The sequence below is a fragment of the Cricetulus griseus genome, chromosome 2 (assembly GCF_003668045.3).
Source record: "Cricetulus griseus strain 17A/GY chromosome 2, alternate assembly CriGri-PICRH-1.0, whole genome shotgun sequence".
Taxonomy (NCBI): Eukaryota; Metazoa; Chordata; class Mammalia; order Rodentia; family Cricetidae; genus Cricetulus; species Cricetulus griseus.
In genome coordinates this window covers 188453602-188477107 of record NC_048595.1, presented here as the reverse complement: position 1 = coordinate 188477107, position 23506 = coordinate 188453602, and the positions used below count along the sequence as shown (strand labels likewise).

Here is a 23506-nt window from a genome sequence, read left to right as displayed (position 1 = left end):
TGGCTATTCTTTTTGTTTGTTTGTTTGTTTGTTTGTTTTTCGAGACAGGGTTTCTCTGTGTAGCTTTGGAGCCTATCCTGGCACTCGCTCTGGAGACCAGGCTGCCTCTGCCTCCTGAGTGCTGGGATTAAAGGCATGCACCACCAATGCCCAGCTCCAACTTGGCTATTCTATGAACTCATTTATTCTTGATCATTCTGGTGTATAACTAGATTCTAGGTGATACAGCCCCATTTATTTTCTTGTGACTGACAGATTTGACTTTATGTGTCTTATCCTCCAGCTAGGCAAGTCACATGCGTTCAACTGGTCTCTTCAGAGAAGTAGAACTGATAGGATGTATGAAGAGTGCAGTGGAGTAGGAAAGGAGGAAGAGGGAAGAAATTGTTTATAAGTAATTGGCATATGTGACTATCTTAGTTTCTATTCATTGTAGTGATAGCTTATAAAAGAAAAGCATTATATTGGGGGCTTGCTTACAGTTTCAGAGTGTTAGTCTATGGTCATTGTGACATGAACTGTGGTGGCACACAGGCATGAGGCTGGATCAGTAGCTGAGAGCTTATATCCTGATCCATAAGCAGGAGTCAGAGACAGACAGGGCTTGGCATGAGCCTTTGAAACCTCAAAGCACACCCCAGTGACAGACTTCCTCCAACAAGACCACACCTCCTAATCCTTGAACAGTTTACCAACTGGGAACCAATCATCCAAATATACTAGCCTGCAGGAGTCATTCTCATCTAAGCCACAACAGTGACTGTGATGGCTGAGGTTGCTCAAGGATTTATACATAGTGAACTAGTGGATAGAAGAGCTGACCTTATAGTTCCAGTCCAGGTTCAATGCTTAGGAAGTAAGTTCTATTCTAAAGGTAAACAGCATGATATCCAAGAAGAGCTCATGTTTCAACTAGACCTTGAAGATGGGGAAGGGAGAGTGATGACCAAAAAAAAAAAAAAAAATGTGTTGCTTCTTACCCTCTCTTCTTGTTAGATCTCCCAGTCAATTGGCAAATGAGAGGTCAATCTGTTTTAATCAGACTACTTTAGATATTCTTGTCTTCTAGAAATACCCTTTGCGAGTCACTCAGAGTAATGTAACACTTGGTTTCTCTTTGGTTTCTCTTTGTTACACAAAAGGTTCAGGGATTTAAGAGCAACAAGAGTAGAATTTGCCTTTTAAGTTGTAAGCTGAGGGTTCACATATTTCTTCTGTTCTGTTCATGGGTCAAATCAGAGACCAGTAAATAGAGAAATAGATACAAACCCTATATTGGAGAGATACTATCAGTTATTATTATCATATTTGCATTCTTCTGGCTTCAGTATATGATATTTTTAACCGTAGGTCTTATTGATAGTTGAAGCCCAAAAAGCAAGTAGACTTTTATCTATCATTACCCATTTTATCTACATGAAAGACTTAACACTTTATAATCAGATAATCTTTTATATTCTAACCTGCTTTCTTCTGCCTTAATCTTCTTCATCCTGGCTTCTATTATTATAGCTCCTGTCATGACAGGTTAGAATCCTTTCTCCCTTAAAACAGTTATTTGCTTTCACTGCCAAATGCAAATAAACTATACATTGTTGATGTTTTTATTCCCTACTATATATATTGTATATAGTTATTGTACTTATTGTATATAGTTTTTCTTGTGTTAGTTATAGTCTTCCTTTTTGTATTAGATAAAAAAGGGGAAATGTGGTGATATTTTGTTTATGATCTAACAAAGCTTGCCTGAAGATCAGAGTGTAAAGCTAGCCACACTAGTCAGCCATACAGGCCAGGTGGTGGTGGCACACACCTTTAATCCCAGCAGCCACACTAGTTAGCCATAGAGGCCAGCTGGTAGTCCAGGTGCACACCTTTAATCCCAGCACTAGAGAGGAATATAACATGGGAGGAGACAGGAGTCAGTCAGTACACAGTCACTCTAAGGACAGGATTGCCCCTTTTGGTCTGAGCCTTGGTAGAGATAAAGAACTCTCTGGTGGCTGGCTGCTTTGCTTCTCTGATCTTCAGCTTGAACTCCAATATCTGTCTCTGGGTTTTTATTATTCATACTACAACTGCCTTTCTTATTTTTCCTTTCTCTAAAGTTTCATTCTCAGATGACTATAATGCATGCTAGCATTTGCTTCAGTGACCTGTCATAAGTGAACTGTCATTTATTACATTTACTTACTCATATTTTGTTTAAGAAAAAGCAAACTGTGTTTTGAAGGATTTCATATTGTTCTGAGTAATTCATACTTCTCTTCTTTGTTATGGAGAAATTTGGTAATAGGTTGTGTGGTTTGTAATATCTGCCAGAGAACTCTGTCTTTTCTTTAACATTTCTATAGAGTGACTTCTGTGGGTAGAAACTGTTCTTAGGGGGACAAAAAGAAGAATGTAGCCTACAGAGGCAAAAGACTTTTCATTTCCTTTCTGGCAAAATTATAATTAAAAAATTCTACTTAAAGTAATTGTGTATTTTTTTTTCAGGTATATGTAATGCATACTTTAGCAGCTTCACTTTCTGCTTGTATTTATCAGTGCCTTTGTGGTAGTCATAACTACAGGTAAATACCTTCTTGTGAAATTTAAGATCACTTTCAGTAAACAGTGAGGTTTCCTATCTATACATTATTAATTCAAAACCATACATAACACCGCTTTCAGTAAGTGCACAAAGCACATGACTGAGATGTTGAATATTTTTTCATCTATGAAATTTCAGCTTATACCTTTATGACAAAGGACACCAAAGCTAACCCTTGTAACTTACTTAGCTGCTTATAATTGATCACTACCATCATGCTAAATATTGTATAGATACTGAGAAACTAAAACTAAGTAAAATAATCTTTGCTTAAGATCATTTTGGTTAAAAACAGGTAGATGAATGGGTGATAATATAGCATCATACTTGAGTGATAAGTTCTATAATTTGGTATATTCTCTTCAAATCCTATATTTTGTATAATTTGTTAAAAGCCTAAACATTGACATTCTAGTGTGTATCTTTAGTTCTTTGAAATACTCTGACATTGTTTCTCTAAGCATTATCTGTCTTCTATTTTTTACTCTTTGAGACAGATACTGGAACTCTATGTCCATGCTTTTTTTTTTTTAACTTCATGCACTCTTTTATCTATTTGTTTCATTTCCAGACAAATCCCTATTTTATTTTCTATATCTTGGTGCATTCTTCTGTAATATGTACTATTTTCTCTCTAGGTGGTATATGTTTCAGAAATTTTTTGTCTTTTTTTCTTTTTATTGAAAATATATTCTTTTTCATAAAATATATCCTGATTACAGTTTCCTCACCCTCCTTTCAGTTCCATCCCACCTCACCTCCACCCAGAACAACTTCCTTTTTGTCTCATTAGAAGAGAACAGGTTTTTCACTTTAAGACTGCAAATTGGTTCTTTAAATTTATACATATTGATTGTTCATATTTATGCAGTACAGTTTGTATGACAATGTACACAATGTCTGATGATCAAAACTGGATATTTAGGTATTTATTATTCTTTGTGATAAGATTCAAAATCCTGTCATAGGTATTTTGAAATAGCACAGTATACCAGTAGCCACTGTGCTGTGCTATTAGACATTAGACATTATTCCTTATATCTAACTTGTTCTTTGTTACACTGCCTCTCTGCTTTGCCCTCCTTTCCTTAGTTTCTGGTAACCACTATTCTACTCAGCTGCTTCCATGAGATAACTTTTATAGAATCCGTATGTGGGAGAAAAATGGCAGTATTTTTTAACCCCTGTGCCTAGCTTGTTTCATTTAATATGATGTCCTTAGGATTCATTCATTTTACCACAAATGAAAGATTAATGATTGTGTCTTTTAAATTCAAGTTGATTAAAAGCCAAGCCATAGATAGCTCTTGGCTGGGATATTTTGTCAACACCGAGTCAGTCAGTAATGGGTGCAGAGGGTTAACAGGATTGGGAGCTCTGCATTGTTTTATTTTTATTTAAGTCCTGTTCCTACTTCCAGGTAGTAGTACTCTTCCTGGTACGTGTTAAGACTAGAGTGATCTTTTATATCTAATCCTTTCTGTTCCCTTAGTTGATAAATCAAGATTTTAGAACAATTGAGCATGGGGTGCCTAACTTCCCCAACCCCACCCCCACACACAAATAACACAAACCCTACACCTAAGGCTCAGGGAAAATCATGAAAGAGGAAGGAGAAAGATTTTAAGAGATAAAGAACGAGGATTCCTGCTTCAAGGTAATCATTTCTAGACATGGAAAGTAAACAAGAGCCATGAAATCTCAGCAGTGTGTGCCCAAACAGCATAGAGAGGGGAATCTTATGATCTCACCTGTAAATTAAGAGCTAAAAAGCAGTCAGTGGATGCTGAGATAGGGAGAATGAATGAGTTTTCTCCAGGGAACAAACCTCTTAATGGGTTACCAGTCCCAACTGATTAGCCACATGAACAGATAAGCGTTTCTAAATGGACTCAGTAGGTTTATGTGTGTGTCTCTCTCTCTCTCTCTCTCTCTCTCTCTCTCTCTCTCTCTCTCTCACTCACACACACACACACACACACACACACACACACACACACACACACATAGCACTAATAAGTCAAGAATTTGAAAAAGATCAGGAGGGACATAAGAAGAGGAATAAATGATGATGTAAACAAGTTTGAGAAAAAAAGAGTGAAGTTGTAGAGAACTTTGAGTTAGAGGCTAGTACTTGAAGTCTGCCGTTTCCTTATCTTCACAAGAAGATAGATACCTACCCAAGTTTGTAATGAAGTGACTTCATACCTGATTGTGTCATAGCTTTTCCTACCTATTTAATACACATATTTCTCAATTATCTAGAGGCTGGGAGTTCTCAGCTAGTTTCTGACTTTCTTTCAGAGGGATTCAATCCATTGATAGATGTTTATGTTACACCTATGGGTGGAGGGAAATTGAGCCTATGCCCACTACATTTTCAATCAAATAGCTTTGTTTTAAAGTTATACATGTAAGATTGCTTCTTGTGCCCCTAAATAATGTGTTTGTTTTTAAGTGTATACTTTATATTTCACTAAATAAATATTCTAGACATTTTCAAATTTGTTTTAGCTTAGAATATATATATTTACACTTTAAAGGATACTGTTTTAATATAATGTAGCACCACAGAGCATATAACTTACAAATAAAAACAGTATAATTTAAGAACAAAAATTTCTATTTAAGGTAACTTAGAAATTGTATCTAAGAATGGGAATATGGAATTCACCTTAGGTTTAAATATTGTTTCCTTTCTTAGTTCATTTCAGACGAATCAGTTTACTGGAATGGTGTATCAGACAGTACTGCTTGCCCATCGACATTCTTTGAGAACAGGAAGTTTAGATGAATCAGTAACTCCCAACACATCACCAGCTCAATGGCCAGGTATAAGTAATTTACATATATGAGTTATTTTTTTAACCTTATTTGAAATGTTAAATGATAAGAAGGAGATTTGGCTTAGTTTTACCATTTGATGATCATTGTTAAATATTGCTAGATTTGACACCATTACAAAATCAATGCAAATTCTTTGGTTACATTTTAACTTAGTTGCAAAAGGCTCTTGTTACATGTTAGCGAATAAATATTTCCTTGATCATTATATTAAAGTAGCTCATTATGTTAAATTGTTTCTTAAACAATTCTAAATATTTTATCAAAATATTTATGCCGTTAACATTTTAACTGTGAGATTTGACATAAGTTTTAATTTTCAGTTCATCTAAATTAAACAAATATTTCAGCAATTGCTCTTAAACCATAATAACCTACTGGTTATGAATCCAGGTGAAAGGGGGGAGAATATTTAATGCTGAATGAGTACATTTTTTTCAAAAAGTAGAAAATGTGTTTAATTTTTAACTTTAAAAGGTTTTTGGTTTTTCGAGACAGCGTTTCTCTGTGGCTTTGGAGGCTGTCCTGGAACTAGCTCTTGTAGACCAGGCTGGTCTCGAACTCACAGAGATCTACCTGCCTCTGCCTCCCAAGTGCTGGGATTAAAGGCGTGTGCCACCAACGCCCGGCTACTTTTAAAAGGTTTTTATTGTTGTTGCTAATGACAGGTTTTATTTGTTTGTTTCTTCCTAGGAATAAGTTGTCTAATTCAGCTTTTGAATTCTTCTGGTGAAGAAGCTCAATCAGGACTTACAGTCTTGCTTTGTGAAATTCTCACTGCAGTGTATCTTAGTCTGTTCATTCATGGGCTGGCAACACATTCTAGTAATGAACTATTTCGGATTGTAGCCCATCCCCTAAATGAAAATATGTGGTCTGCAGTATTTGGTGGAGGAGTACAGATGCACTCAAAGGCCTCCTCTGGTAAGTTTTTACTGTCTTTTCCCTCCTTCCTCCCCTCTCTCCCTTCTCTCTTCTTCCTCTCATTTTTTTTTTAAAAAGCTGAAGCTTTATTCATCTGGATAACTTTATTAACTGTAATTATGCTTAGATTTTGTGTCAGAAACTCTTGTTATTCAAGACCATCAGCAAAGAATAATGTGGTAGAAAATGAAGTGTTAAAGCTTCTGGTGCAGTTTTCAGTCTTTAAGATTCTCCTGCACTGATGATTAGACTGTTTAATGTACTTGAATTTGTCTCTTAGTAGTAAAATCTTCATTTCTTTTGAAATACACTGTCACTTTGGATTTTGTTGTATTCCAAATACAGATTTTTCTCTTCTTTCTTTGGCAGGAAGGCACTTTGCTATGCCTAGCCCTCACCAGGTAGTGGTATTCTCCATGGAATGTGTGGGCTTTTCCAAAGCTCTTTCAGCCATCAGTTCTCATAGCCCTCCCACTCTTGCAGGCAAGATCTTAGCTTTAGAAATAGGCTTTTACAATTTAGCTTGCTTTGTGTTGTTGTTGAAGGGTTGCATAGAGTGGGATAGTTTGTTTTGTTTGGCATTTAAGAAAAAATGACAAATTTCTTTTACTCAAGCCATATTTTTGATTTAAAACAATGATTAGCATTTTATAAAACTCTGCTATTCCATTGTAGTTTCAAATACGGTTTTGTATATTTTCTGTCCCTAAATTTTACATTTCTGAGTGCACAAAACCAAATGAAAAAGGTTGCTAGTTCTGATCATAGAAAATCACAGTATGGCTTGAAATGACTGAGAAAGCATTTCCCAGAAGGCTGCTTTATGATTTGCATATTATGATTGGCTATTAGAGTTTTTGGATTTCTAAGTGTTTTTAATATTATGAAAAGTAAATAGTTTTAAGTAATTGTATCCTTTCATTTCTGATGTTAAAACTACATGTATTATATTTAAATAAAATTAAAACAACCCACCTTTTCAACTTGAAAATTATTCTCATGATGTTTTCTAAACCTTCTTTTTTTCTGATTTATTAACATACATTATAGTATTGGTTTTCTAGTTTTGTGGATTATCTGGGGTAGATTGAGGGCTTAATTTACACCAGAAAGCCTGTTACTATAATGGCATTAGATTTTTAAAGATTACTAAAATATATAAATTTAAATATTCAAATAAAATATTGGAAACATTTTTTTTGTGGTTTTTCGATCCTGAGTGCTGGGATTAAAGGCGTGTGCCACCACTGCCCAGCATCATAATGTTTTTTAAAGTTACTTTCCATGATACATTTTCTATCAATTAAAAAAAAAAGACTCTGAAATTCACCTTGACTGTATTTTTCATATATCTGAGTTCATGAAAAAATTTTCAAACCTTAACATACGTTAGATTCAAAGGTCAGGGAGTTAATGATTAAATTAATAATTGGTAAATTAATTTTGACTCAATTTTTAATATTTTTAAAACATTATTTAAGACTCGATTAAATTTATTATTTAAATTTAATTTATCTAAGGTTAAGTTTTGCTAAGCAATGTTTATCTATGGTTTAAGATACAAGGTATATTATTAGTCTAATCTTAGCTTTAACTCTTTCTTTTTCTTTGATGCTGAAAATTGAGCGCAGAACCATGTGCATGCATGTTAGGCAAGCTTCTGCCACTGAGCCAAATCACTACCCACAGTTCCACGTATTTGTGCGAGCACAGATAAATATAAAGAGCCTTACTCAAAAGTCAGGTTGATCCTTATTTAAACACTAAAATTTATTGCTTGTTGGCAAAAAAAAAAAAAAAATAGCATTGTACAGTTGTAAGGATCTTAACAAATGATTATCCTAATCATTTTCTCCAATAATAAAACATAATCACATAACCAAAAATTATCTGTATGTTTACCCATTTGGATTGGGGACAGGCTAGCCAAATAAAATAATGAAAACACAGTTATCTTGTGGTAAGGCTAAATGTAAACACATCCAATTTAGGCTTATCTGTCTTTGAGAACTCAGAAACTAATCTGGATATAGTCTCGAAAATCATATCAAGTGCACTTACAGGAACTATGAACAGTATGATTTACAGGGACTATAAATTACATTATTTATCAGTTGATGAAGAGGAAAGGCTTTTGGTTCCAACACTAATGTAGTTTGAAAGGGAACAGGAAGAAAAGGAAGCCAAGGGAGAGGAGTGAGACTGAAGAGAGAAAGGGAAGTAGTGGATAATAGAGTATTGGCGGTCAAACAGCCAGTCCTGTGAAGCAAATAATCTGAAAGGCCAGGAGAAAAATCTGAGGACCAGAAAACAGTCAGGATAAAATACCAGAATGCTGGTAGTGTGAAATGAAACTCTGAAGTCTTAGTTTTTCAGACACATTATTATATTCTTAAAGCACACCAATTCAGCAAAGAAGTCTGAGTAAGTTTAGGTATAGATAAGGAATTTCTTTTCCTGTTGCTATGATAAGATAGAAGCAACTTAAGAAAATGTTTATTTTAGCTCACGGTTCAAGGTAGAGTCATCATGGCATAAAGTCATGGCAAGAGGAACTTGGAGCTGCTGGTCATGTCATTTCTGCACTTAGGAGGTAAAGAACAGTGAATGTCTGCTGCTTCTCAGCTCCCTTTTTTTCTGCTTGCATAATCTAGGATGTCAGCCAGGAAGTGGCACTACCCATAATAGCACCTCAGTCAATACGAGGTAATCCCCACAAGTGTGCCCAAAGACCAATCTTCAGGTGATTCCAGATGCTGTCAAGTTGACAGCATTAACCAACACAGGAATAAAAGAACGTGTTTCAGAAAGTTGATGTGAATTCAGTCAGCATTAAAATATGTGTATTTTAAGTTTTTAAATTTAGCCAAATGAAAATTGAGTAGTCTAGGGTATTTTGTTTTCCTAACAAATCAGTATTCAAGTACTGTTTACTGAAAATGAAGTACTTATTTGGACCCCCTAAATACATGTTCTCTAAGAAGTGTTTTCAGATTTAGTGCTAGGAAGGCATTTGAAAGTTGGTAATTGTGTTTCTTACTCTGGTATAAAATCATGTCTTAAGTGTTTTGAAATAATTGTATTATGAACTAAATTAAAGTTTTTTTCTGCATGTCTCATATACTTTGTTGTGATCATTTTACTGATTATTATAGTTTGGTTTTTGTCACTGTGCAAAGAGCCATGGAGGAACTCTGCTTCCTAGATATTCCCTGGCTCATGCTCAGCTAGCTAGCTTTCCTATTTAGCCCCCTGTGGCCACCTGATTAGGAATGACAGCTGAGGATTCTTAGCCAAAAAGTTAATAATAGAAATAACTTACTTACTTATATGTTAATGAAATTTCTTTATGAATTCTGCATCACATGAAAATTTTGATGCTTATAATTGATGCTTATAATTATGTGTGTTCATGGTATTTTTATTTTGTGATAATTGTTAAAGTTGAAAATTAGAACAATTTATAAAAATTATTCTTTTTATGCAAACAGTTAGAAATCCATACTTTTGCTTCCCGCATTGTAAATTTTTAGAATTTTGCATCTTGTGAGAAAATTTGCCATGAAACTTGTGGATTTTGTCTTCTCAATAAGTTTACAGAAAATTTTATATCCTAATTATAGAATGAAATATAAAATGAGTATTTTACTGTGGTAAGCATGTCATTTTTTTTTATAAAACTGCTAATGATAGATATTTTGAAGACATTTAAAGTTATCTCTGCTCTCTTATTATTTATGCTAACTATAGATCAGAAAGTCCATATCATTTGTATATGTAGAACTTGTATGAAAACTCAGTGTTTTATTAGTGACTGTTACATGCTGTTACAATCATCACGTTAGCAGAATAACACTTTTTACCAGAAAAGGCAAGTACATTTAACATAAACGTCAGTGACTAAACACAATTGAGCACGGCAAACACTCATTGCTGGTGACTGATTGCTAAGAGTTTCTAAAAGATGGCCAACCATGAAAACACTCACTTTAGAGGGAAATGAATTCATGTTTGTTAGTCTTAGGTTTTTAGTAAGGGTCGTGTCATATCAAGCTTCCCTTTATGTTTAAATACCACTTATTTTTGTGAGAATGGGATATAATAAGAAGCCTTCCTGGATGGCTTGAAAGAAATGTAAATGTATATTTTTACAGATAATCTTTTATTTCGTTATCAAGGCTGTTTGATATATAAAGCTAGAAGCGATAAGAAAAATTAGTACATCATCTGTCTGACCTAGATACCCTCATTCAATGGGTAATAGTGTTTAATAAGGTTATTAAATCTAAGCATATTGTCTTTCTGTAGAACTTTTTCCTGACATTTTTGGCTATTTCAAGTCCTACAACAAAATGGGTTGAATATATTTCCTACTGTGGTATGTGTAATAATTTAGAGTTAGTATTTCAGTACATTGATCATAGATTTTTGGATATAAAACACTGTTTACAGAACATGAGTCACCAGACTTAGCCCTGTGTGATCATGTGCCTATAGCACTAAAGCTTGTTTTCTTCCTCCTCCAGCCACTTTCCCTCTCCTCCTTCTTTTCATCTTTTCCTAACCCTGCCCCCCCCCTTCTTATTTTCTGTTTCTTTTCCCTGCTTTTACTTCTCTCCGGCTCTTCCCTTGTCTTTCTTCTCTTCCCTTATATTACCAAAAAAGTCTAAATAGCAGTTTTGGTATTTTCTTGCCATCTTCCGGTGAATCATTTTGTACTTCAACTAACTTGGAATCTTCTTTGGTATAGGATTTGGAGAAAAAGAATTGCTACTTCCTATTCAAATATTTATAAAGTTATTTATTTTTTTTAAGACAGTGTCTTGCTATATAGTCCTGGCTGGCCTGAAATTCATTTGTAGATCATGCTGGCCTTAAACTCAGAGCTCTGCTTGCCTCTACCTCCAAAGATCTGGAACTAAAGCTGTGTGTCACTGTATCTAGCTCGTGAATTTATTTTTATGAAAACTTAAAGAAAAAATACAAAGTAATATATGAGGTAATGATTCTCAGAGGACCTTGAGAGTTAAGTGTTGTTATATCTCATAGTATCATGTCAGTTTTTGAAGATTAGCAATCTTATTTACGAAAAAACTTTATTTAACTCATTGCTTCTTTAGTATTTTCCATTTTGGACTCTGAAGTTTTATTTGTAGATTTCAGGTAGGTTTGTATCTAAAGTACCCTTTGTGGTATGCATGCCTCTAAGAGATTTAGCCTGAATTGTCTTGCTAAAACCAGAAATGGATTTGGGATTTATTTTTATTGAAATTTAATGTCTTTTCTTTTCCATATCTGTATTTCCTTCAACATAAACTATTTTAACTCATAAGTTAACTATTTTACCTTTTCCCCAGCATTTTGGGACTAAGTTTTAATGTCCCCAATTATGAATTTCATGTACTCATTGCATTCCCTCTAGGAACCCCAAAAATAAGTGGGATTTCAGTAGAAAAGGAGGAAATAAAATTGTTCTGCTGATTTTGTTAAGATCTTAAAGAAGTAGTGTTTAAAGCTGGTTACAAAATACTAGTTTTGTGATTTCTGCTTTAAAATTGTAAGCTGGAGATGGAGAAGTAGCTCAGTCAGTAAAGTGCTTGCTGTGTAAATGGAAAGACTGGGTTCAGCCTCTAGAACCCACGTAAAAAGCCAGGCATATTGGCACATGCCTGTTACCCAGCACTGGAGAAGGGGAGGTGAGGACTGGTAGATCCTGGGGGCTTACAGGCCAGTCAGCTAAACTATTGGTGATTCCAGGCTGGTGACAGACACTGATTCACATAACAAAGTGGGTGACACTGAGAAATGACACTTGAAGCTGTACTCTGGCTTCCACATGCATGTGCAAGTATGTGCATACATCACATGCATAACTGCCACACAAATACATACATACATGGATAAAAAAGGAAAATGGTATAATAAATGTTAAGCAAACTTCTTAGCTTTTGATGTATTATTTTTATTATTATATATGTTACCTAAGGCCATTTTCATGCATATATATAATGTATTTGGAGCTTATTCAGTCCCCCTCATACATATTATCCTTCGGCTTCTCACTTCTGCCCCTTGATTGGTTTGTTTATTTGTTTTTAATCATAGTAATATCTCCATGGTAGCAAATCCGGTAATATAGAAACACTTAGAGAAAGCATGATTCCTTTCTTATTTCTCTAGTTTTCCATTCCTATGCCTTAGGAGTAACCTCATACACATTTGTTCATTTCTGTTTGATTTCTTTTGGGAATGACTATTACAGAATGTTTGAGGGTCAGAACTGGATTTTTAAGGAAAGGAAGGGATATTTTTCTGTGAAATCTATTTTAACATGGATACCTCAAAGCAAATAAGAATTATGTTTTTAAAATTTATGGCTTTTTTATTATATCAGGCTTTTCCTCCATGCATGACTTTCTTTTTTCTTATAAATTAAATTTATTCATTTATTTTACATCTTGACTGCAGTTTCCCTTCTCTCCTCTCTTCCTAGTGTCTTCTGCCCATCCCCCCACCCACTCCTCTGTTTTTGTTCAGAAAGGGGCAGGCCTCCCTTGGGTATCAACAAAGCATGACATGTCAAGTTGAGGTAGGACTGAGCTCCTCACCTTACATCAAGTCTGGTCAAGGCAACCCAGTATAAAGAATAGATTCCCCAAAGCCAGCCAAAGCATTAGGGACAGCCTCTGCCCCCATTGTTAGTAGTCCTATAAGTAGACCAAGCTACACAACTGTCACTCGTATGTAGAGGGCCTAGCTTGGTCCCTTGTAGGCTACTTGGCTATTGGCTCAGACTCTGTGAGCTCCTGTGAGCCCAGGTTAGTTATTTCTGTGGGTTCCCTTGTAACGTCCTTGAACCCCCTGGCTTGTACAATCCTTCCTCCCTCTCTTCAGCAGAGTTTACCAAGGTTGGCCCAATTCTTGGCAGTAGGTCTCTGCATCGGTTTCCATCAGTTACTGGATAAAGCATGCCTTTGTTTATTACTAGCTATATTTTATCCTCTCCATTTCTCTTAGGTAATTCATAAAGTCTATATCCATTTTCTATTCCATTTAATTTAATTTTAATGCAACATGTATTGGAAATTTCATTGTTGATCATCAGATGTTAATAAAAGCAAAAGTTTATACAGATTTAAATGTGTTCATTTAATCATTTAGTAGATGAAGTAACTGTCGAACCACTATCATATAGTAATACCTTAGAATATGAATATGTCATTCATCTTTTTCAAAATCACGTAATTACTACATTAAACTTAGGTTATTGTTGCTTCATATATTGCATGTGCATGTTGTATTTTAAAGTTGAATAGTTCCAAATGATAAACCAAAATTGTAATTAAGTCACAAATACCTACATCACTTTGGAAGGTAAGTAAATCTCGTTTGGAACCATTGGCGACAAATATTGTTGTGTCATAATCTGAATTGTTTGCCTATTAGGTCATGCTTATGTCTGTCTACAAGATCCTTATTTGTCTACAGTTGATAATATGTATTCTGACTTAGTATTGATTGAACATTTTTATAACCTATGGATATGTAGCTCAGTGATGCATTAATTGCATGGCATGTGCAAGGCGCTGGCTTTGATCACTGGTGTCATAAAAATCTTTTCAATAAAGCTCCCATATGATTTTTTGCTTCTCAGAAACAACTGTTTTTAGTTTTCAAGGGCAAATGCTGAGAGAATACTGAAATTTTAGAGTTTTTAGAAAGTAAAATAAAGACTGGGTTTTCTCTTTTGTGTAATTCTTATGACTAGAAAGACCATCTCTAGCCCATTTTTCAATTTTTAATAAATGCAATTTATTATGGAAGTCAAAATATTAAAAATATTTTCTAATAAAATATATTTAAAATGTATGAGACAAGTTTGTTACTGGACAAATGATTGAAGTGTGGCATTATTTTTAATTCATATTGATATCTTGTCATCTGTTTTTTTTTTTTTCAAGTGCTTATTAGGGTAGTTTACTAGTAAAATCTGTGCTTAGCATGTATGTATAAATCCCTAGGTTGAATCACCAGCAAACCCCTTCCTCTTAAAAAACACAAAAGTAGAGGGCTATGGGAAATTTCTATCATAATCCTAAGTAAATTGTAGAATGTTTCTTTTTTGGTAGGCATATACAACATCTGTTATACACTACATACAACATATAAATTAGCATTCAGATAATTAAGGACAATTTATAGTAAAAGCAGAAGTTGCTATACAATGCTATTTTTCCTCCTTATTTTTCCTGCCTGCTTTTTCAACTGCTCTGTACTTTCATAGTCATATTTGTGTTTATGTGTGTTATTTGTAGTTATCTTTAGCTTTTACATAAAGATGGCAATTGGACATAGTACTTTAATAATAATTTGTTTTCTTCTTTGTTTCTTTACTAGTTGAAGGAGAAAAACAAAATAAACACTTTAGTCCATCAAAAGTATCTTGCAGAGAATCTTCTCCCATAACCTCTTCCTCAGTAAATCAGGAGTCACTGGCAGTCAAAGAGAAGTTCATCCCACCCGAACTAAGTATCTGGGACTATTTCATAGCCAAGGTAATAAAACATTGATGCACAGAACAGTATTTATGTAGTCAAATGGGAACAAGTGGTCTTAAAATAACTGATTAATTTTGGTACTTCTAAATATTTTCTTTTATTATTATTTTTTTAATTTTAAAATTTTTATTTATTTTACATATCAACCACAGTTGCCCCTCCCTCCCCTCCTTCCACTCCCCCCACCTCCCCCAGGTCCTACTCCCCATCCTCAGAAAAGGTAAGGCCTCCCATGGGGAATCAACAAAGCCTGGAGAGTCATGTTGAGGCAGATCCAAGCCCTTCCCCTCTGCATCAAGACTGATTATAGGGAATGAGCTCCAGAATCCCAGCTCATGCATGAGGGACAGATCCTGGTCCCACTGCCAGGGTCCCTACAAGCAGACCAAGCCACACAATTGTCATGCACATGCAGAGGGCCTAGTTTTGTCCCATGCAGGCTCCCCAGCTGTGGTCCAGAGTGCATGAGCTCCAATCAGTTTTCTCTTTGGGTTTCTCTCTCATGATCTTAACCCCTCTTGATCACATAATCCCTCATCCCTCTCTGTAACTGGACTCCAGGAGTTCAGCCTAGTACATGGCTGTGGATTTCTGCATCTGCTTCCATCAGTTACTAGTTGAAGACTCTATGATGACAGGGTATTCATCAGGCCATTTCAAGCACCCTCTCCACTATTGCTAGGAGTCCTAGCTGGGGTCATCTTTGTGGATTCCTGGGAATTTTCTTAGCACCAGGTTTCTCCCTAACCCCATAATGGCTCCCTCTATCAAGATATCTCTTTGTCTCTCAGCAGGACAGCTCCATCTCTAGGCCCTAAATATTTTCCTAGTCTGGTTTTGAAAATTTCAACTTCTATCGAAATATTCTACATATAAAAAAGAAACTGAGCTATTTTGATCATGCATCTAACCAGTTTTTAAGTCAATATATATATATATATATATATATATATATATATATATACTCTTTAAGACTCTGTATTTCAAACTAAAGTTCTTAAGATAAAAACAGAAGTTAGTTAATATCTTAAATGTTATATATTTAATAGTAGCCAAGGATCAAGAACAAAGAGTCAAAGTGTTCTGGTCATCTCTTATCCATACTCAGTTTATTTTTCTTCTTTTCAATCTTATTTTTTTTTCAGTCTTAGTGATCAAACTTAGAACCTTGTATAAGCCTTGTACCACTGAGCTAAGTCCACAGTTCATCATTCATTTTTAATACTGTAGCCCTCCCTGAGTTGTTTTGACTGGTGTTAATTTTATTTACCAGTATTCATTTAAATAAGATTATTCTCTCAAACTGAATTTACCGCACTGTATAACATATTAGTAACTGCATAAAATGCATACTTCCCTACTAGCTCTTCACACATCATTGTTTGAAAATAGATGCATACTGTGAAAAGCCAATAGTCATATCATTTCTTTCAAAGTTCATCAGTTTTGGATCAATTAGTGCCTGATACTCATCTCACACACTCACAGGTAGCATAGCATATAATTATTCTGATTTCTTGTGTCCCATAAGATATTCTACAGTTAGAAGAGGGAATTAGCAATAAAGATGAAAGTCATAAAGAACAACCTGAAAAGTAATAGTACTAAAATGGAAACTCAAACTGAATATAGGTGGAGTTATAGAAGAGAAAGAGCTAATTGTGAATAATAACATTGTTGATATTTGAAAATTGTGAATGTGCAAATAGAAAGTTAAAGTGAAGCTAAACATAGCATAAATATAGAAGGTAGTTTTGAAGAAAGGGTGGAGTTATTTTATATGTCAAGAGCTTTATATTAAAGATACAGCTATCAGAGTGCAAAAGAATAAAAATTAACAAATTTGTCAGTTGGTCAGTGTACAGAAAAAGTGCATATTTCATGCCATGAATTCTATAGGTATAATGCAAGTACTTTTTGAACTGCAACTAGTAAGTTTAACTGAACAAAATCCTTAATCACAATGTCTAATATTTTAATTATGCTAAGTCAATATTAGTTTTTCCATTTCCCCTATACATAGATAGGCATAGGTAAGGTGGTTTTTCCTTTCTTTTTTTTTTTTAATGGTCTTTCCTTTAAAATAAATTTAACAATTTAAATTTAAATTTTAGGTTTCATTATTTAAAAACTACCTTTATGTCTAACAGTAATATCCATGAACTTGTAAGTTCAACCCTTTAATAGTACATGTTTTTTGTATATGTGTATGTGCACATATGTATGTGCAGGTTTGTATGCATGTCTGAGGGGTACACATGCACATACTTACAGGAGAACAACATCAGGTGTCATTTTTCAAGTGTTGCTTGCCTTTTTGCTTTTTTTTAGACACACGTCTTTACCTGGCCTGGAAGTGGCAGTGTAGGCTAAGCTAGCTGGCCAATAAGCATCAGGAATCTACCTGTGTCTGCTTCCCTAGTGCTGAGATTACAAATACATACCACAATGCGTCTCCTTTTTTATATTGCTTCTGAATTTAGTTCCTTGTGCTTACTTAATAACCAACTTAATAACTGAGCTGTCTTCCTGCCTCTAACTACATATTTTTAGAAACTGTATTTCTTTTTAACACATTAAAATCAACATAAAATTGTCTTTTAATTATTTTTTTACTTAAATTTAAAACAATTTTATTTTACATACCAATCCCAGTTTGCTCTCTCTTCTGTCCTCTCACTTCCCCCACCATCTCCCCATCCCACCCCCATCCAAAGGGTGAGGTCTCCATGGGGGATCGTCTTTCACTAGGGAAAATGCTAGTTCCACAGGTCTCCATATTATGTCCAATCAGTTAGAGCGGAGTAAGTGAGAAACAGCTGAAGAAATTTGCAGTGGCTCCAGTAAAACATGTGAGAGACTAGAGAGATGGTTCAGTGGATAAGAATGCATACTGCTTATGATGACTTGAATGAAAATGGTTCCCATAGTTCTTAGGGAATGACACTGTTTGAAAAGGAGAAGTTCATGTGGCCTTGTTGTAGGAAGTATGTTACTGGGGACAGACTTTGAGGTTTCAGTGAGAGCCCCTGTCTCAAAAACTAAGGTGGAAAGTGATGAGTAAGACAGGAAACAGTGACCTTGCCTCCACACATGTATACCCACATAGATATACATACAAGATTTTTTTTTTAAGCTGAAAGAAAACAGTTTCATGAAAAGCTTTATCTTCATGCTTAATATTTCAATCATGGATCCTAATGAGTGAGTAAGGTTACACATTTTACTTTTAGAACCTACTGATACTTAGAATGCATTAATGTAGCATAGCTCATTTTTCTCAACTGGTTTATCATTTGACAGTTACCTTTAAAAGTCATATAGCCTTCCTATTTTTCTTCCTAGTTATTACCATTTTTCTTTTTAGAATTTTTGCTCAAATGACCAGTTTTTCAGTCCTGCAATATTCTGCAGAGCAGGGGCTGTCTATTTCTTCTGCTTTCTTATGTTAATTGCCAAATCCTTCACATTTTCAACTTTTGGATGTTTTCCATATTGCTTTATAATAATTAACTTCTAAATAATCTCTGGTTCCTCTCCTACTGGCCTGTTAAACTGTATGCTTCAGGTAATGCAGGGAATTTGTCTCTTTCTATCTTTATTTGACCTTCATTTTCGGAGAATTGTTTTCTCTATATATGGGATTATTGTTTAGTCAGACTTTCTTAGCCCCATAATTATTTCTAGGCTAGTTACATCTTCTCCTTTAGGTTTCACTTCTTGTTTAGGCCTTCTGTGGTCATCTTTTACTTTTCTCCATCCTAAGTACTTTTTTGTAACAATTAATATATTTACTTAAGACCCCCTATGGAAAGCCTCACCCTCTCTGGAGAGTAGAAAGGGTATGGGATAGGTAGGTTGTTAGTTGGAGGGGGGGAAGGGAAGAGGGGAGGCAGAGGGACCTGGGATTGACATGTAAAATAATCTTGTTTCTAATTTAAATAAAAAATGGAGAGAAAGGAAAAAAGAAAAAAATATATTTACTTAAGTTTTTTTTTTTTTTTTACTTGCTTGCTTAACTTTACCACCAAAAATGTAAAGCTCTTAGATGGTATTGGCTGTAATTCTTTTAAACATTTCTTGTATTAATCAAATGCCTTTGATTCTAGTGTGAGGGAGGTTGGAGTAGGAAAATCACAAGGCAAACTCTAGCCAGGGCTGTATAGTGAGACCTTGTTAGAGGGATGGGGAGAATTGTGTTACTATTAGATATATCTCAAGTAGACTTTTGGGGAACGTTCTTTTTTCTTTTTTTTTTTTTCTTTTCTTTTTTTTTTTTTCTTTTCTTTTTTTTGGTTTTTCCAGACAGGGTTTCTCTGTGGCTTTGGAGGCTGGCCTGGAACTAGCTCTTCAGGCTGGTCTCCAACTCACAGAGATCTGCCTGCCTCTGCCTCCTGAGTGCTGGGATTAAAGGCGTGTGCCACCACCGCCGGGCCTTGGGGGACATTCTTAAGAAATTTTTTGTTGACTGGGTGAATAGATAAAATTATATCAAAGATACAATATGGTAATTAATAGTTATTTTATTTACAGTGAAATATCCACAAATGGTATTAATTATATGTTTAGATGCATCAAATCAGATATTTGGATGATAAGGTATATATAATTTTTGTTTCAGCCTTTTCTACCCCCTTCCCAGAGTAGAGTGGAGTATGATTCTGAGGAGAGTCTAGAAAGTGATGATGAGGATGATGAGGATGATGATACTTTCCCTTCTGATCTCCATCTCCGGGAACATTCTAACTCAAATTCATTCAGGTATGGAATATTGTATCTTAAGCACTTTAAAAATCATGTTGGCCTATATATATATATAGATAGATAGATAATACTTTTAAAGTAATATGAAATTAATAATTTACTGAATTATTACATACTTTAGTTGATACTGTTAAATTCCTTTCTTTAGCAATATTTTTTCAATTAATGTTTGTTTATCCCTTGGTAAACCATAATAATTTATCGCATGTCACACAAATCTTTTCATATTATGCTCTGATTTTTGGCCCATAAGATAAGTCTTATGACTTCAACCAAGAACATCAAATGGCTATGTAGTAGAGCTCTAGTTCTATGAGATATCTTTTAAAAGCTTTTGTAAGTATGAAAAAAAAAAAAAACCTTAAGTGTTCACTGTACTCAACACCAGTTTCAATGGTTCACTGGCTTTATATTCATGAGTGGTCTTATTCATATGTTGTTTATATTGGAGCAGCAATATTTTTTATTAAAGACATGATGGGCTAATAAAAGTTTTTAAAGTAGATTTCTTGACAGTAACTTTTGATTGAAAAATTAAGAGATTTTGCATACTGGTGGGGTTTTTTCCCCTGTTGAATTTGCTTTACTTTTTAAATGTATAAATACATGTATGACTCAGAAGCCAGATTATGTAATCCAACAATTAAAAAAGCAACCCATTTAAAAACTGGTCAAACTGGAGATGTCGGTCAGCTTTTGAGCATTTGTCTTACATGTGTGAAGCCCTGGGTTTAATCTTCAGTATTAGAAAAAAAGGAAGGGTCAGAGAAAAGTGGTCAAAGGACTTGAGTAGGTGTTTCTCTAAAGAAGACATGTAAATGACTGGTAAACACTGTAAACATACTCTGATTATTAGGGAAATGTTAATGAAAACCACAGTGGGATACTGTCTCACTCCCAATAGGGTGGCTACTACAAAAATATCGTAATGACAGTATTGGCTAAGATGGAGAGAAATTAGAACCTTTGTGTTCTTTTTGTTGAACTGTAAAATGGTACAGCCACTTTGGAAAAATGATAGTTTCTTTAAAACTTAAAAATATAACTATTGTATAATATGGTCATTCTACTTTGGGTACATACCAAAAGAATTAAATGTAGTATGCAAACATATGTTTGTACATCCAATTGACAGCAGCATAATGGCCAGTTGATAGAAGAAATACAGTTGTCTTATAGGGTGACTGAATAAGCAAAATGTGTTATGTACATAATCAGAAAATTAGTCTGTTTTACAAAGAAATGGAATTCTGATTCATGTTACAAAGTGGATGGATCTTGAAGACATTATACAAAGAGAAATAATTCAGTCACAAAAAATAGTATGTGTTCTACTTTATGAAGAGCATTAGATAGTCAAGTTGATAGATACTAGAAGAGAGAAAAGTGCATAGTTTTTTAGCAGTTTTGTTCTGTGAAAAGTTGTAGGCAATGATGGTGATGATGGTTCCCAAACAGTGTGAGCATGCTGTTGAGAATGCTAAAATGCTAAGCTTTATGTTGTGTGCAATTGCAAAGTTAATGATTTAAAATCAGTACCATAAGACATAAATATGATATATTTAAAATTAAAGAGAAGCAGAAATAATTTTAAATTGAACTATGTGAAAATATAAAGTCAGAACCCTTAGAGTTCTCATTTCTGCTGTTTTCCCTGGCACTTGTAAAGAGCCATTTTTATTAGTTTCTATGTCCTTCTGATTACAGAAATAAATGCATCTGTATTATTTCCCCTGCTTTCTTATATAGATAATAACACACATATATACATATGATACCCCTAAGCTTGCTTTTTAATTACTGTTGCATACTATAGTTTTAGCAATATTAATACTTCGTTTTTACAGTTAACCTTAAAATCCCATCCTTCAAAACTATTGTTATTTATGCCTCTGATAGGCATTTACATTATTTTAACTTGTTTTAAGAAAATGTTAACATGAATAACTAGTTGTATGTGTATATTATTTTGGTCTTACAGATTATCTTTGGGGTAATTTCTTGTAGGGAAATTGTTGTGTTGAAGGGTGGCATCATTTCTAGATCCCTGTGTAAATGTTTAACAGAGAAACTTCTATTTTTAGTTGGTCATTGATGAGATTGGCTATGGTCCAGTTGGTGCTCAGCAATTTGAAGACTTTCTATCCCTTTGCAGGTCATGATCTTTCAGGTAATAAACATCTTAATATGAACCAATACCAATTGTTATTCTATGTGTATATTCTAAATAAAGAAAGGTTTAATGAATTTCTATAGTAAAAGATACACTTTTTTTAATTTTTATTTATTTATTTATTATGTATACAACATTCTGCTTCCATGTATATCTGCACACCAGAAGAAGGCACCAGATCTTATAACCGATGGTTGTGCGCCATCATGTGGTTGCTGGGAATTGAACTCAGGACCTCTGGAAGAGCAGTCGGTGTTCTTAACCACTGAGCCATCTCTCCAGCTCCCCCCCCCTTTTTTTTTTTTTTTTTTTTTTTTGTGTGTGTGTGTTTCGAGACAGGGTTTCTCTGTGACTTTGGAGACTGTCCTGGAACTAGCTCTTGTATACCAGGCTGGTCTTGAACTCACAGAGATCCTCCTGCCTCTGCCTCCGGATGCTGGGATTAAAGGCATGCGCTGCCACCGCCCAGCAAGATACACTTCTTTGAAGTATAAACCATTTTTAAATTTTCCTATCATACTAGAAATGCTTGAGAAACCCAAGGCCCTGAACTTTCAGAGACTATTAGACCTATAAACCTTCAAACACAGTGACAAGTTTCAAAGTAGGAGAGGTCTGTATATTGAAATAAAGGAGTGTGTTCTTCGTGTTCTTATGTTAGATACCTCAGCTGTGAACTGTGTTTATTCATACACTAAAGTAAATACGGAAATACCAACTTAACGGAAAAATTTTTGTGACTATTGGGATAATAGACAGAGGAAAAGTTTATATGCATTCTATTATAGTACGTTAGTAGGTAATTTTCAGAATTAAAAATCAATACTGTTACTAGATGCGGATAGACAGACAAAAGTAGTTAAAATTTGAAGATAGAATTGCTACCTAAGACTATGAAGGACTACATATGAAGTACTGCTTCCTTTCATGGTAAGGATTACTGAACCTTTTAAACTTTGCTTATTATTTTCTTTTTCTAAACAAAAATGTCAAATGACTTTCAGCCTTTTACAAATATTAAAGCAATTAATTTTTTCATAAACATTTTCATAATCTTCAAGCATATTTTTCATGTGAAATTAAATTCCAAAGCAGTAATGTTAAAATAGCTGTAAAGGTTTTATGTTATTTTATCTTCAAAATACCAGATTCAGTGCCCACATATCCCTATTAAATTTCATTAATATCCTTTCCTTTCTCACAAACATTTTACTGTAGAATATAACCATGGATCTATTGTGTTTTCCTCTTTTAGAACTACCTGTTAGTTCACCTCTTTGTCATGCAGTTCTTAAAACTCTTCAGTGTTGGGAACAAGTTCTTCTCCGACGACTTGAAATCCATGGTGGACCTCCTCAAAACTATATCTCTAGTCATACTTCTGAAGAGAATGTGTCTGCGGGTCCTGCAATACTCCGTCACAAAGCTTTACTAGAACCTACAAACACTCCTTTCAAGTAAGTTTTACTATGGATATTGTTCTTTGTTGGTAGTGGTGATTTTGGTTTTTGTTTGTTTTTAAGAAGCTTTGCAGAATCAGGTTGTCCTTGGGTAGCATTTAGAGAAGGAAATACTTATGGTTCATGCTTAACATTCTGTTCTAGGAGCATAACTATGTCTTTGGTATAAGACAGATGATATGCTTTTGGT

The 23506-nt window shown here is 34.5% G+C and overlaps 1 protein-coding gene across 2 annotated transcripts in view; it reads left to right on the top strand.

The window, feature by feature from the left end:
- The window catches only part of Dmxl1 (Dmx like 1), a 134690-nt gene that overhangs the window by 73568 nt on the left and 37616 nt on the right, over window positions 1–23506 (top strand). Inside the window, exons 26-32 of one of the 2 annotated variants that reach the window (XM_027400878.2) lie at window positions 2497–2573; window positions 5298–5425; window positions 6131–6361; window positions 14759–14916; window positions 19541–19680; window positions 21768–21853; window positions 23112–23313. In XM_027400878.2, coding sequence (XP_027256679.1) covers window positions 2497–2573; window positions 5298–5425; window positions 6131–6361; window positions 14759–14916; window positions 19541–19680; window positions 21768–21853; window positions 23112–23313 — 1022 coding nt within the window. Of the gene's footprint in view, window positions 1–2496; window positions 2574–5297; window positions 5426–6130; window positions 6362–6730; window positions 7333–14758; window positions 14917–19540; window positions 19681–21767; window positions 21854–23111; window positions 23314–23506 lie in introns of those variants that run through there. The other variant, XM_027400879.2, reaches the window with a different exon arrangement.